Below are 16,404 nucleotides of genomic sequence, written 5' to 3'. Positions count from 1 at the left end.
GGGAGGAGGGCAGATAGAATTCCCCAAATTCATTTCCAATACCAGTAATCATAACTCAGAGTATTCTACATCTTTCAGTATAAACTTTAACTTAGGTTCCTCCTATTGCCAATCACAAAAAAAAAAAAAAAAAAAAAAAAAAAAAAATTTTGTACAGCATTTTTTGCTATTCACTATTTATATATCTGTTTAATTCAGCCTAAGTAAACTTGAGATTTACCCTATGGCTGAAATACCACGTTTTATAAATTACAAGTTTCTTGTAACTGAGCTCCTTTATGAGCATACTTACTTTTTCAGAACTGCAGGTGTATAAATTGGGTACCTACCATGCAGTGAGGTGCTTCAGCTGGAGGTCTTAAAACAGCTTGGTTAGCCATGAGTGGTGGGCACTTAACAATGCGTGATGTGTATTGTTTGTTAGGAGAATGCGTTTTCCTTTATCCTCAGCTGCAGTTTAACTCCCCGAGTGTTTTCTGTATAGACTGGTAGCTTCAGTGGTGGTGACATTTCCAAATCATTGTGTATTTGTTTTTGCTGAGATGTTGAGCTGCTTATACCCAGGAGGCGGGGAAAACGAGTAATGGCTGCCTTCTGGGCTCATCTCTCCTCAGAAGCGAAGGACAGACTTGGGAAGTTCCAAAAGAAATGCTGGACTTGGGCCCACAGAGAGTTTATGAAATGAATGGAGAAACAAGATGTCTCTTCTCAGATTTGGGCGTTTGTGGGCATCTGTTTTGATGCCTGGTCTCAGAATTAGCCTGTAACATTTTCTGTATTTCTGAAACATTGATATCAGGTGGTTCTCTCTAAATGACCTGGTTATGGGAATAGTTTTATTAAGCAATTGATTAAAAATTTTCAAAAAGATGGTTTAAAACAATTTAGCAATAGAATTTCCACAAGAAATAATGGATTTAGCTTTGAATTGCATATTAATTTGTAACCAAAGTGACTTCTGAGTCCACTATTAAGTAATATGCAGATTGCTGGATGGCAGAGTGTGTGGAGGACACACAGTCGTGCTTCTTAGCTGCTGAGGATGGGAAAGCTGATCAATGTTTTTTAGTGAAATGTGTTTCTTTTTTGGCTTCAGTTATACTTTGTAATTCATGTAGAGTATTTTGAAACTTCTAAGTTCTGATGACATACCCAAATTCAGAATTTGTAGGAGTTGTTTGTTTGGGTAGGCTTCACTCTTTTCCATTTTTCATAGTTAATATTGATTTTTGGATTAGAATAATAAATGAGGTAACATGATACTGTATTACATTTGGATTAGTTGATTATGGTTGTACTTACAAATGGTAGTGGTGTTATAGAGTAACAGCCTTTATTAATTAGAACACCAGATTTGCATGTATTAAACTTTAATTCCTGTTGCTTTGGCTTTTGGGTTTGCCTCTGGTTTTGGTTTTTGGAACTATTTTATATCCTACAAAATTATTTGGATTATTACATTGATGATAAATTCTTACCATATTTTATAGGAAACATTTATGGTCACATGGAAGCCATACAAATAACTAATTTTATTTTAACTTTTGTTTTTTAAGGAACTTGGGGAAGTGGATCTAAATTTCTGCTTTAATGTATTAGGTCATTTAAATAATTTTTCAGTCCCTTCACACATACATATAAGCTTTTCATTTTTCAAGAGGATCCCCTAAAGTCTATAACACAGTTATCATCTGCCCTGATGCTGAGTACCTTTGTCCAGGTGTGGTGCTGGCTGGGGGGTGAGCTGCACAACCATTGAGACCATTAGTGTCTTTAGTTTGGATAGTATTTGGAAGCATTGAAAGATATTTAAGAATGTTATAGCAATGTGCAGGACAGTTCCCAGAAAACAAAAACTTCTTTTCCCTGGCACTCAAAATTATATGGTAATGATGCTGAAACGGTGAAAATTTTTCTGTTTTCAGAGGCTCAACATCACAAGGAGAAAAGCACTCACACTTGATTTTTAAGATAATCGGTTGGTATTTTTAACCTAATTCTCAACTTAAAAAAAAAAAAAAAAGTTTGATGATGAACTTAAATTCTAATTAGAAATGTGCCAGATTAGACTCATAGTTGATCTATAACATAAAATGTCCTGTTAAAAATAGAAAAGATCAGAGAGCACTTACTTTGCCTGCCTGCTTTAAGTAATCAGAACATATTAGATAAGGATATCTACTCACCTTCTTTGTCAGCGGGCCAAGGTTTGTGGTCCTACCATCAGTGGAACTAGGAAATATTACAAGTTGTACGTGTTTTGACTTGACTTAAATTTTTTTTTCCAATAGAAACTATGTTCCAACTTCCTGTCAACAATCTTGGCAGTTTAAGAAAAGCCCGGAAAACTGTGAAAAAAATACTTAGTGACATTGGGTTGGAATACTGTAAAGAACACATAGAAGTAAGTAGCATGCCATTTTTTAATTTTAACATGACTCAGCTTCTGATCCATTACTTTGTGTCAGCAGTCGGGATGGTTAATTCTTAGTTGTGATTCTGAATTGTAACTGCAGCATTAGCTTCACCAGAGCTTTCTCAGTTGGCTTTAACTTGTTTCCTTCTCCCTAAAATGGGCTTTTTCATCTTTGCATCATGAAGCAAAAGCAGTTCCACTGGTGAGGATGTAACTAGGTGCTTTAAAATTGTTTCTAAATTCAGATCTTTAGAACAACCCCTGAGGGGAGATATAGGAATTCTTATCTCCCATTTATAATGAAGAACTGGTAAAGATAGAGGTCCACCTCACAGCTGAGCTTATGGCAGGGTCTGTCTGCAAGAGTCCAGAGCCTGTTCTCATTCTGATGTGCCTGAGTGTTCTGGTTCACCTTCTGATTGTTGAGGCATGGTAGTTTGGGTGCTTGTTGTCTCTTTCCTTAGGATTTGAGCATTTTGTTGGCCCTTTTAACCCATCATACATATTATCTTCCCCTTGTGTAACAGTTTGGACTTTTGCAAACTGTTTTTCTAACTTTTTTTTCTATGAGCTTTTTAATAGCCCTGTGGGATAGCCAATGTACTAGTCTCCTCCTTTTCCAGATCGCATTGCTCCAGGTCTTGTGGTTTAGTTGGTCAAAGCCTCCGGTTGAAATATTTAAAGCTGTTTTCCCCACTAGCCTTTAAGTTACAACTGGCCAGGGACCATAACCATACTTGTCCATCCATGTATAACCAGCACCTTGTACAGTGCTGGGTACATAATAGGCATTCATGAAATGTTTGGATGGAATTGAAAGTTAAAAAGCAATTTCCTTCATGTAACAGGTTTTCTGTTCCTGATTCCCATGAATAATACTGGGGGGTGGGGGTGGGTATATCGTGAAGACTGAAGCTTCTCAAAAGTGGGCTTCTCTAGTTTTGTTGTCCCCAGTGTGGAAGTCCAGCCCCTCAAATTCAGGTGGATCTACCCAGTGAAACAGTCCATCCACTTCCACTTCGCACTCAGTGGAGTAATCTGCACAAGAATAAATAATGCAAATGATAAGGTATCTTTTCTATCCTGCATTTGATGTGTTTCTCCCATTACACCCTCTGGAATTTATAAATACTTGTTTTTCCCACACTGAACTGTGAACCTTTTAGAAGCCAAGGGGAATTTTCTCCTAAGACTTTGTATCTTCCTGGCCTGGAGAAAAACGGACCATAAAATTTTTACATAAGTATAAATTTAACATAATACTACTGAACTCTCTTCGAATAGCTTTCTTTCTTCCTTTTGTGGGCTCAGAAATCCCAAGTTTTCTTCCCCGTCCATTTCTACCCCCTTTTCCCCTGAGAAACAGAATATCATCACATCCATGCTGCTCTGAGCAAATGTTGCTAGCTTATACTCCATTCTAATACTACAACTGATGAGTTACAACACTCTAATGAAAGGAGCTTTGGTATTAATATGTGGCTGAATTTTTTTTTACTTAATTAGAACTTCCAGTGGTTTCCTTAGAAACCTGGCTGACCATTAGGGGAATGTTTGGTTGTTAGAAAATGTCGAATGCGACTTCCATATGCCTTTTTGTATTTCCTAAGAGCCTTATCATCCTAGTTTAGTTCTTGCTGGGGTTGGTTTTTCTGTCTCCCCAGCTATAGCTGAGAGATGAGATTTATAAGTAAGATTGATTGGGCTAGAGTTGATATCACTGTGTTTTTGTAAACTTCTTTCACTGTTTTCTAGGATTTTAAACAGTTTGAACCTAATGACTTTTATTTGAAAAACACTACATGGGAGGATGTAGGACTATGGGACCCTTCACTTACAAAAAATCAGGTAAGTAGCACCAAGGACTTCCCCAAATGGCAACATCCTTGGTGCACTGCATTTTTTGGCTCTAAGCCTTACATAGTGATGCATTGATTTGTGGGCAGCAACCTAGTATGGAAAATGTCAAAATTATTTCATATTTTCCTAAGTGGCAGGGAAAACTGGGAAGAATTTGTCTTTTTTTGTCGTTGGACCAGAACTTTAAGTCTAAAACAAACAGGAAATTTTGTTACTTAAACGTTCTAAGGTCCTACTGTATATCAACACTATGTCAGCAGTACTTTGGCTCTTCTATTTCTTTAATGTCCCCTCCAACATTCTGTTCATCCAAGCCATCCATCATTTTTTTGTGTCTGTCACAGTTTGTGTTATTTCTGGAGAGGGTGTTTTTTTCTGTGTTGGTGTCATCCAACCTCTCTGGGGTTGCTAAGCCAGCACATAGGGAAGGGGATGGGTACCTTTGTCTGATAGAGGTGTGACTTTACAATTTGGGATTAAAAACACTGTTAGGTAGTCCAAGGCACCAGTGATAGCAAGTGTCAGCAGGTGAAGATGTGACAGAAAAAAGGTGGTACAGGTGGGATTTCTTGTTCCACAGGGAGAAATGATTGTCACTGCAGACTTTACCATTACCTAGTTCTGTAGTGGTTGTAGTTCTATAGTTATTGATATGTTTATTGGAATATACTCAGGCAGGGATTTTAAACTTTTAAACTCTGCCTCAGACATTTGAGAGTATAGGGCAGCCCTGGTGGCTCAGCAGTTTGGCACCACTTTCGGCCCAGGTTGTGATCCTGAAGACCTGGGATGGAGTCCTACGTCAGGCTCCCTACATGGAGCCTGCTTCTCCCTCTGCCTGTGTCTCTGCCTCTCTGTGTGTCTCTCATGAATAAATAATAAAATCTTAGAAAAAAAAAAATTGAGTATAGTTATATGGTTTTTTTCTTGTCTGTACCCCAGAAAAAATTACATTAACAAGAAGTCTTCAAATGTAAAGGCTTTCCAGTGGGATGTGTCACTTAATTCGGTTTTATGAATCCCAAAGTTTCACATTCTAACACTAAATAAGGATTGAGCTTTAAGGAGACGTGGAGTATTTTATTTTGCGTCAAGCCAGTTATCTGAAGCAAAGTGGGTTTCTAGGAAGGAAAGATAATCTCTTGCCCAGCTTGTGTTTCACCAGTCTTCAAAGGACAAACTGCACAAGTGCTAATGAGCATAATTTTGGAAGTTACTCTTTGATATCAGTATATTCTGCAATACTTTATTGGCTTTTTAACACCACGTACTCCTTATAGTCTATAGGAAATTTTTATATAACTTCTTAATTTGAATCAAAGCAGCTATCACTTCATTAGTTCTTTTGAAGCTGCTCTTACTTGAGAAGAGAGAGCATGGCTTATAAAAGAAAGCCGACTTTTCAAATCGGTAGCTTTTTGATTAGTAATGAAATCTAAATACTACACTGTACTTCGATCAGAGGGAAAAAGTGTTTTGAGATTTTTGAAGATTTTGCATGATGGAAAGGATAAAAGGTGCATCTTGGTACCTTACTGCCTAATTGCACTACAGCTCTCTGGGCCCTGAGTTTTACTGAATAGTAAATATGAAACCTTTAGCAACTTACTGATTCATGGAGTGAGATTGATTTCACAGTGTTTATTCTTGTTGTTTCTAACTGTAAAATGTTTATCTTTGAAACCATTTATCTTTGGCTTCTCTAAAACCAATCAGCAAACGTGACCTTGATCTTTTCTAAACACTGAGGGGAAACTTAGAGTTGAGTTTTTTGTTTTTACTCTGGAACCGAAACAGCTTTCTCATTTGGGTTTATATTTTTATAAATTAATTTTACAAAAGGAAAAAAATTAGATCAATGCATTCCAGGTTCTAAAAATAGCATTCTATCTCTATTAGAAATAGAGAACATCTGGGGAATAAAATCTAGAACCTGTTACTACCTATCTTAAATGGCATTCTAATGACAGTTTTTGTCCTTTCTTTAGGACTACCGGACGAAACCTTTTTGCTGCAGTGCTTGTCCATTTTCTTCAAAATTCTTCTCTGCCTACAAAAGTCATTTCCGGAATGTCCATAGTGAAGACTTTGAAAATAGGATTCTCCTTAATTGCCCCTACTGTACCTTCAATGCAGACAAAAAGACTTTGGAAACACACATTAAAATATTTCACGCTCCAAACGCCAGCGCACCAAGTAGCAGCCTCAGCACTTTCAAAGATAAAAGCAAAAATGATGGCCTTAAACCTAAGCAGGCTGACAGTGTAGAACAAGCTGTTTATTACTGTAAGAAGTGCACTTACCGAGATCCTCTTTATGAAATCGTTAGGAAGCACATTTACAGGGAACATTTTCAGCACGTGGCAGCGCCTTACATAGCAAAGGCAGGTGAGAAGTCGCTCAACGGTGCAGTCCCTTTAGGTTCAAATGCCCGGGAAGAGAGTAGTATTCACTGCAAGAGATGCCTTTTCATGCCAAAGTCCTATGAAGCTTTGGTACAACATGTCATCGAAGACCATGAACGCATAGGCTATCAGGTCACTGCCATGATTGGGCACACAAATGTGGTGGTTCCCCGATCCAAACCCTTGATGCTAATTGCTCCCAAACCTCAAGATAAGAAGGGCATGGGACTCCAATCAAGAATTGGTTCCCTTGCTTCTGGAAATGTCCGGTCTTTGCCATCACAGCAGATGGTAAATCGACTCTCAATACCAAAGCCTAACTTAAATTCTACAGGAGTCAACATGATGTCCAATGTTCACCTACAGCAGAATAACTATGGAGTCAAATCTGTAGGCCAGGGCTATGGCGTTGGTCAGTCAATGAGACTGGGGCTAGGTGGCAACGCACCAGTTTCCATCCCTCAGCAGTCTCAATCTGTGAAGCAGTTACTTCCAAGTGGAAATGGAAGATCTTACGGGCTTGGGTCAGAGCAAAGGTCCCAGGCACCAGCAAGATACTCCCTGCAGTCTGCTAATGCCTCTTCTCTCTCATCAGGCCAGTTAAAGTCTCCCTCCCTCTCCCAGTCACAGGCATCCAGAGTATTAGGTCAGTCCAGTTCCAAACCTACTGCAGCTGCCACGGGCCCTCCCCCAGCCAATACTTCCTCAACTCAAAAGTGGAAAATATGTACAATCTGTAATGAGCTTTTTCCTGAAAATGTGTATAGTGTGCACTTCGAAAAAGAACATAAAGCTGAGAAAGTCCCAGCAGTAGCCAACTACATTATGAAAATACACAATTTTACTAGCAAATGCCTCTACTGTAATCGTTATTTGCCCACAGATACCCTGCTCAACCATATGTTAATTCATGGTCTGTCTTGTCCATACTGCCGCTCAACTTTCAATGATGTGGAAAAGATGGCGGCACACATGCGGATGGTTCACATTGATGAAGAGATGGGACCTAAAACAGATTCTACTTTGAGTTTTGATTTGACATTGCAGCAGGGTAGTCACACTAATATCCATCTCCTTGTAACAACATACAACCTAAGGGATGCCCCAGCTGAATCTGTTGCTTACCATGCCCAAAATAACCCTCCGGTCCCTCCAAAGCCACAGCCAAAAGTTCAGGAAAAGGCAGATATCCCTGTTAAAAGTTCACCTCAAGCTGCAGTGCCCTATAAAAAAGATGTTGGGAAAACCCTTTGCCCTCTTTGCTTTTCAATCCTAAAAGGACCCATATCTGATGCACTTGCACATCACCTACGAGAGAGGCACCAAGTTATTCAGACGGTTCATCCCGTGGAAAAAAAGCTCACCTACAAATGCATCCATTGCCTTGGTGTATACACCAGCAACATGACCGCCTCGACTATCACTCTGCATCTAGTTCACTGCAGAGGTGTTGGAAAGACCCAGAATGGCCAGGATAAGACAAATGCACCCTCTCGGCTTAATCAGTCACCGGGCCTGGCACCTGTCAAGCGCACTTATGAGCAAGTGGAATTTCCCTTGCTGAAAAAGCGAAAGTTAGACGATGATAGCGATTCACCCAGCTTCTTTGAAGAGAAGCCTGAGGAGCCTGTTGTTTTAGCTTTAGACCCCAAGGGTCATGAAGATGATTCCTATGAAGCCAGGAAAAGCTTCCTAACAAAGTATTTCAACAAACAGCCCTATCCCACCAGGAGAGAAATTGAGAAGCTAGCTGCCAGTTTGTGGTTGTGGAAGAGTGATATTGCTTCCCATTTTAGTAACAAGAGGAAGAAGTGTGTCCGAGACTGTGAAAAGTATAAGCCTGGTGTGTTACTGGGCTTCAACATGAAAGAACTCAATAAAGTTAAGCACGAGATGGATTTTGATGCTGAGTGGCTGTTTGAGAATCATGACGAGAAGGATTCCAGAGTCAATGCTAGTAAAACTGCCGACAAAAAGCTCAGCCTTGGGAAGGAAGAGGACAGCTCCTCAGACAGTTTTGAAAATTTGGAAGAAGAATCCAATGGAAGTGGTAGCCCTTTTGACCCTGTGTTTGAAGTTGAGCCTAAAATCCCTAATGATAACCCAGAGGAACACCTACCGAAGGTCATTTCTGAGGATGCTTTAGAATCTGAGGAGAAGCTAGACCAAAAAGAGGAGGATGGTTCAAAATATGAAACTATTCATTTGACTGAGGAACCAACCAAACTAATGCACGATGCTTCTGACAGTGAGGTTGACCAAGACGATGTTGTTGAGTGGAAAGATGGTGCTTCTCCATCCGAGAGTGGCCCTGGTTCCCAACAGGTGTCAGACTTTGAGGACAATACATGTGAAATGAAAGCAGGAACCTGGTCTGATGAGTCTTCCCAGAGTGAAGATGCAAGAAGCAGTAAGCCAGCTGCCAAAAAAAAGGCTACCATGCAAGGTGACAGAGAGCAGTTGAAATGGAAGAATAGTTCCTATGGAAAAGTTGAAGGGTTTTGGTCCAAGGACCAGTCACAGTGGAAGAACGCATCTGAAAGTGATGAGCGCTTATCCAACCCACAGATTGAGTGGCAGAGTAGCACAATGGACAGTGAGGACGGGGAGCAGTTTGACAGCATGACTGACGGGGTCGCTGAGCCCATGCATGGCAGCCTGACCGGAGTGAAACTGAGCAGCCAGCAGGCGTAAGTGCCAGCTCCTCTGGCCTTGGGGACGCGCTGCGCACTGCCGCCTGGGACTCGGCGCCCCCTGCGGCGGGACTGCAAAGCTCTGTTCTAACTGGTACTGCCTCTTGAGCACTGCGTCATCGGGCTGTGGGGAGGTGTGGCCGCTGCTAACCCCAGTGGTTATTTCTGAGTCTATGACACATGATTGGCTGATCTCACTTCAGAACTTGCTGTGACAGACAGAGTAAATAAATGTGAAAAACCAATAAGCTGGTGGCTCACGAACGCACATGAGGAAAAGCAAAGGTTTATTTTATCTGCCTTCTCAACATTTCTTTCCCTCTGTAAAATGTTTGGTGGGATGTTCTTGGGAGGCGTTATCCTGATTCACATGGTAGTATAGGGCCAACATACAAGCTACCAGTCCAATGTGTATAGTAGACTTTGGGGAAAATCAATTTTTTTTCATGTATTCATTCTGAATAGTTGAAATGTATATTTGTACAGTCTTTTAGACCTATTCAAGTGATGCCTATGATATTGTTATTGTGTACCCATCCTAGATTTGTTTCTTTTTTTAGTGTTGCCCTTGCTGTGTAATAAACGCTATATCTAGTTTACCTAGCAAAAGCTTGAAACTGCGCTAGTATGGACTTTTGGACAGACTTAGTTTTTGCACATAACCTTGTACAATCTTGCAACAGAGGCCAGCCACATAAGATATATATCTGGACTCTCTTGTATCATAGAATTTTTCTTGTTCTGAATATCCTTGACATTACAGCTGACAGAAACAAAAACTGGTATTTCAGATCTGTTTTCTGAAATCTTTTAAGCTAAAAATCACATGCAAGAATTGACTTTGCAGCTACTAATTTTGACACCTTTTAGACCTGTATGAAAGTGTGTTGTGTTGAAGCAGCAAAACAATGAGTGCTGCATTTTGAATATTTAGTTTTATCTTTAGTTAAACACCACCCGGTGTATTCATTTATACCATCTAATATATGACACACTGTTGTAGTATGTATAATTTTGTGATCTTTATTTCCCTTTGTATTCATTTTAAGCATCTAAATAAATTGCTGTATTGTGCTTAATGTAAATATTTGCTTTATTACACATTACAGTCTTATGTGTCCATTAGGTCTTGTGCCAGCAGATGCCATGGCTCACTTTCAGCAGAGGCGGAAGCCACGGCCACCAAGGAAACTTACAGAGAAGACAAGCAAGATGTGCCATTGGCATTAAGAATGCTTTCTCTCAAGGCACCTGTTACAAATTCTTTTGGTTTTGTTTTGTCTTTTTCCTTTTTAACTGCAAAAATAAACATCCTTGAGTTTTTCAGTTCCCCTTTTGTTAAGGAGTGGAGCCTGCTTATATATGTAAATGTGTCAATGATAAAAGGATGTAAACAAATTGGCATTAATTTGCAAGCAGAATATTAATGCCCTGGCGTTCTTTCTTCTAAAGGAAGTAAATGTTAGTTTTCACCTTATAACGGGCACAGTTGTACTAAACAGGCAACTACTCTCTGCTTTTGTTGTAATTCTCTTGACCATCTTGCCATTAAAAAGGCTTTGGAGATCACACACTTTAAAGGGCTGTTAAGATGGAAGGAGCTAGAATATTTACTACTGGGTTCCCAAGAGCAGCTCAGACTAAAGATTGGAAGGGTACGAGGAGGCAGTATTAAGCCCCAATTTTTCTTAGTTACAAAACCCATGGACACCTCCAATCCATGCAGAGAGCAGAAGCCTAGCAAGCACTTCTCGGGGACATTGTTTTAAATAAACAGTTCTTAAGTGGCTGGCTTCCATAATTTCTAAGACTCCTTCCAAAAGACAGCTATAACAACATTAACAAGACCAAAGAAAGTTGACCAACCTCCTTCTAAAATGTTAATGTCCTGCTTCTCAAAAACTACAGGAGAAAGTACAATAGCCCAGAACCTTTAAGGCAGTCGGGGGCTAGCATGGAGTTATTTGAAGTCTGTTCTACAAGAGATTATAAATTCTATAGACAACAAGCTAATGATATTTAAGACAGGGTGTCCACAACTAAGATGCCACAGATTATCAAATCAGAAGAACTGGCACTGAGAAAGCTGGTCTCTTAAAAGATAGTAATAGCAGCTGACTTGAAGCCCTCTCCACCCCTGGTTTCAAATAGTCTGCCTAACAAATGAACAGGGAAGAACGAAGCCTGGGTTTGTGAGGCCTACGTGAAGTTCTAAAGAGACGCATAGAATAGGGGAGGGAATAAGTTCCTGGTTGGACACTTGAGCAGAGACAGACGAACATGCTTCCTCACTAAGGTGGTGGGAACGGGCATTCTTGACATTCAAAAAAGAATTTAGCCACCTAAGAATTGGAAATAAAGAAGATCCCCAACTAATGATGTTGCAGAAGCCCTAAAAGTGTTTCAATAAAAGCCATTTTAAAAGAATGTTGTTGCTACTGTTTGCTTTTGGAAAAATCTGGAAATAAAAGCCGTGGCAATCTGCCACCTTCTAATTAGGGAATGTAACTGTAGACTGAACAATTCTGTAAATTTTCTTCCCAGGGAACTTTATGTCCTGATTTTCTTGTGGCCCTGAGTTTCAGAGTCAGCCTGACTAGCAGCCTGATTTCTCTCCCTTTTCAGCACATTGAGGCACTTCTCCCATCATTGGTCTCCATCAAACAGCTCTTTGTCCTCTCAAGGTGTAAGCAGAAAAGGATCTACCCCTTTGATTGCCCCGTAGTTGTGTATCCAATCCCAACGCCTGCCCATTTGTAAAGACGGATACTTTTTTCAGAAGAGAACAAAACAAGCGCCAGATTTGAAAATGATCTTTCAGAGATTGGGGGATGCCCCAAGTGAACCACCACTGGAAGCCATTAAACTTGCTTTTGTCAAGTGAGCACTGCTATGGTGGTTTCCCTACCTCAACCCCAGACTGCCAGTATCAAACCCTCAAGATGGAGACCCCCAAAATCCTAAGGGATTCTATGCCACGAAAGCTTGAGAATCACTTAATTTGCATGATGGAAAATACTAATGAAATCAAGTAGAATATATTAAATACTCACAGAGCATCCGGTCAGCCTTTTGCCCCTTCCTCAGGCAATGGTCTTTTCTATCCATTGTGATCCTTATTTCTAACCTACCCTGTTGCTCACTGGGTTGGCACCAACTGCAAACATGTTTCACCGAAGTGTTGAGCCCCCAGAAGACTAAATAAAGGGAAGAGGTTGCTTGCACCGTTCTGAAATGGCATTCCAACATACCAGTGGTCAATTGGCCACCACGAGGTGCTGTAGAAAAAGCTTGATAAACTCTTGGTGGTGTATCCACTTAGAGGATCCCTCATTTTCTGTCAATCACTACTAGGTTAGCTTAAAACCGATCCAAACTTGCACCAAAGGGGGGGGTCCCCATTTGCATCCTGCTACTTCCCATCAACATACTCCATACTCCAAATAACTTTAAACATTCACTAGGACTTGAATCTGAGTGGAATTGCAAATTAGGTGGGAGTTGTGTTCCAAAAAATCAGCATATAAGATGAAAGTTGCATGTGCTGGAAATCATCCAGTCCTGATTTCAAAGTGCTCCAAATAAGAGGACGGAGGAAGGAAGGTCTGGAAGGCCCATAGTCCCTTCCAGGGCAGATGATCTATGAAGGCAATCAAGGGCAGAATCTTCACTACAGCTATTGAAGTGAGTTGTTGCTGCTGTGTGTTTTTCAGGATACAGTGTTCTTGCATCGGTGATGCAGACCAAGCGCCACCGCCTGTCCCGCTCACCATCAGGCCTTAGAGGTGTGATGCCATTTGAACCTCAGCGGGCTTTTGCAAGAGTCTTGCTGGACATTTATTAAGGTCTCATTATAGAGGCAAAATGGATATCCTAGGAAGCCAACTGTTCACCTTTTGGAAACTGATAAAGCAAGAGTAAAAACAAAAGGGCATTCCCAATGTAGTCGTAAGCTCCGTGGTGGCTGGGACTTGGACTAGACCAGAGTGTGACCGTTCCACTGTACGGACGGTGCATGTGAGGCCACCATACCAGAGAGCCTAGGGATCAATGGTCCTGGCCCTGCATGACTTGCTGGCGGCTGCCTCTGCCGGCAGGACTAGCTAAATGGGGTTTCCCGGGAAGAGGGATCCAAGAGAGGCTCAAACACAGAGCCCTGTCCTCCGAGGACCCCTCCTCCTTCAGGCCAGGGGCATGACCACACCTTTCCTAGGAGCTCAGTACATTGCCAGTCTTGACTCAAGTACTTTCCAGACATCCCTGAAGTGTTCCTGGGACTAGTTGTAGGGTACTAAATTCCAAGATAATTTGAATCCCCAAATAGTCCTGCCCTAGTGCCCCAGTACCCACCCACCTGTAACCAAAACCAAAAATCCTGTGAAGGGAATATCAGCTCCAGGTTTGAGAAGCTATCTTGTCCCCACATCCCAGCTGACTTGGACCCAGGACATCTGAGTCCACAGACACTAGCATTCCCACTGCACCACAGAGCCTTGATCTTGGCTAAAAACTAGCCTCATAAAGGCTTTCTCTGCTATGAATGCAGACACATGAGCCTCGTCTATAAACCAGTACATCATGCTTTCCCTGGCGCAGCATCTCCCTCACTACTCATTCACACTGTCATCCTGGTCATCTGCAGAACAACTGCCCTTTCCTTTTTAAAAGGAAAACTTGGGGGATGCCTGGGTGGCTCAGCGGTTTAGCACTTGCTTTTGGCCTAGGGCGTGATCCTGGAGACCCGGGATCGAGTTCTACGTCGGGCTCCCTGCATGGGGCCTGCTTCTCCCTCTGCCTGTGTCTCTGCCTCTGTGTGTGTGTGTGTCTCTCATGAATAAATAAAATCTTTAAAAAAAAATAAAAAGGAAAACTTGGTCTCTGCAAGAAAGGATAACCAGGATTTGCCACTAATGAAGACGTCCATAAAAATACAAAACATTAGACTAAAACTTTGCCACCTGTTACTGCTCGCTGAGGGCTCTGGCTCTGTTTGTTAAGAAGGAAAATCAGAGGGATTCAAGGCACACCAGTACCAAAATGAGACTTCTTCCTTGGCCCAGGCAAGACAAAGAATCGGGGGAGCCTCATGTCTTGGGGTGACTTATGTTGCCTAATGCATGCCGAGGGGCACTGAAGAGCCCAGGTAACGACTATGCTCAGTGGTATGGGCAGAAGTTCAGGTCCTCTCTCCTTCCCTCCTGCCCCCCACATGGCCACCGTCGTCCTAGGCAGGCACCCTGGTGTCTGTAGGGTGCTTCCCTCACTATGGAGCAGGAGGCCTGACCTTGGAGCCAAATGGACCTTTCCAGAGCTTATCTCTGTGGCTGGTGGGCCTCGGTCAGAGCTGTCTCCTCGAGTCCCTGGGAGCCAGCATGACCCTGATTGGCTCAGATCAGTCAGCACCCATCTCTGCATCTGGGATGAACTCAGTTCAACACAAACCAGAAACCAACTCAAACCCAATGCCACAACCACACTCAGGAAGGTGGGAGGTGGACGTGGAGCCCCCTGTGCCTTTCCATCGAAAGCTCTCTTGCAGAATGTAAAACCAAAGGTGTGGTTGCTGCAAGGCAGGTAGTCAGTCGCTGCAGATCTCCTGACTGCTCTTCCCCCAAAGCTCCAATGCAGATTGAAAGCTCCTGGGGGGCTCCAGGAGGCGCCCCACCCCCACCCCAGGGCTTCTGATGTGCGTGGTCCCGAGCTGGCCCAGCTGACTCCCCTGTGCGGCCCAGCCCGAGAAGCCCTGTTTTAAAGACACACACGTGAACGGGGCCTACAGCCCGGGCCGTCCCCGGAGTTACACGCTTGCTGCCTGCAGCTTACCGTGTAACACCATTTATTCGCTTTCTCTGCGTTCAACAAACACCAGCTGCACAGCCTGAGAACCCTCATCTCTACACTCATAGAAGTGACCTGTGTGTAGGAACCAACTTTTTAAAATTGTTTTTAAATTATCCCTACACCCAATATGGGGCTCGAACTCACAACCCTGAGATCAAGAGTCACACACTCCACCCACTGAGCCAGCCAGGCGCCCCCACCTTTTTAAAGTAACTTCCACACCCAAAGTGGGGCTCGAACTCATGACCCTGAGACCAACAACCAGATGCCCCACCCACTAAGCCAGCCAGGTGGCCCTGCAGAAACCCGTGTGACACGTGCAAGCAAACACCCGGGCTTCTGGGTTCACGGTGGGGGGCGGTGAGGACACCGTGGGCCGAGAGGGACAGCCCTCGGTCCCCGGGTGCGGCACCCACCTCGCTTTCCGGGCGCCGCCGGGTCGGCTCCCTCTCCTCTGCCTCGGGCCTGGCTCTGTGTGTCCCCGATGGGCCCCCCAACGCCTTCCTCAGGCCACGCCCGCGTGTCGCCGGCGGGACACCCCGGCTGCAAGTCCCAGCCGCGGAGGTGGGGTGGCCTCGGAGCCACGGTCACCGCCCGGCCACTCGCAAGCCCGAGCTGCGGCGTCCAGCTGGCGACCCGGTAGGAGCCTGGCGGCCTTGGAGGGCACGGCCAGCCCGCAGGCCCCAGAGGGAATTCTGGGAAAGCTGCCCCCAGGCAGAAGTGCTCTGAGCTCTTCCAAAGCCAACGAGGTTGTGCTCTTGACCAAAAGACGAAGTGGGCCGAGCACATCTGGAAGCCGCCCAGAGCCCGGCCGCCTTCCAGGGCCCCTCCGCCAGCCCCTGGCATCAGAGGTTTTGCCTCAGCCTCTCTCTGCCTCCACTAGGCAGCGTTGTTTTTTTTTTTTGTTTTGTTTTGTTTTTTTTTTTGAGTAACTCCTACACCCCACATGGGGCTTGAACTCACGACCCGAGATCAGGAGTTGCATGCTTTACTGAGCCAGCCAGGTGCCCCCAGCACGCAGCTTTTTAAGCAGTTTTTTCAGGCCTCATTCAAGCTGTGGACCAACTGGAAACAATAAAGCTTCTTAGAAGAAAAAAAAAAAAGATTAAGTGGGATTTTGCTTTAAGATGGGGAGATAGGGCAGCCTGGGTGGCTCAGCAGTTTAAGTGCCTGCCTTCGTCCCAGAGTG

At 43.2% G+C, this 16,404-nt stretch overlaps 1 protein-coding gene across 4 annotated transcripts in view; it reads left to right on the top strand.

Moving 5' to 3' along the window:
- ADNP (activity dependent neuroprotector homeobox) overlaps window positions 1–10,459 on the top strand; it is a 32,828-nt gene extending 22,369 nt beyond the window's left edge. For 3 of the 4 annotated variants that reach the window (XM_072801433.1, XM_072801432.1, XM_072801434.1), the window contains exons 2-4: window positions 2,292–2,404; window positions 4,172–4,264; window positions 6,265–10,459. In XM_072801433.1, coding sequence (XP_072657534.1) covers window positions 2,297–2,404; window positions 4,172–4,264; window positions 6,265–9,375 — 3,312 coding nt within the window. In that variant the 5' untranslated portion in view covers window positions 2,292–2,296 and the 3' untranslated portion in view covers window positions 9,376–10,459. Of the gene's footprint in view, window positions 1–1,959; window positions 1,979–2,291; window positions 2,405–4,171; window positions 4,265–6,264 lie in introns of those variants that run through there. The other variant, XM_072801431.1, reaches the window with a different exon arrangement.
- The last annotated feature ends 5,945 nt before the right edge of the window (window positions 10,460–16,404 follow it).

Source organism: Canis lupus, chromosome 26 (assembly GCF_048164855.1).
Source record: "Canis lupus baileyi chromosome 26, mCanLup2.hap1, whole genome shotgun sequence".
NCBI classification, from domain to species: Eukaryota; Metazoa; Chordata; class Mammalia; order Carnivora; family Canidae; genus Canis; species Canis lupus.
The sequence above is the reverse complement of the archived record's forward strand: the minus strand, read 5'-3'. Positions and strand labels throughout refer to the sequence as shown.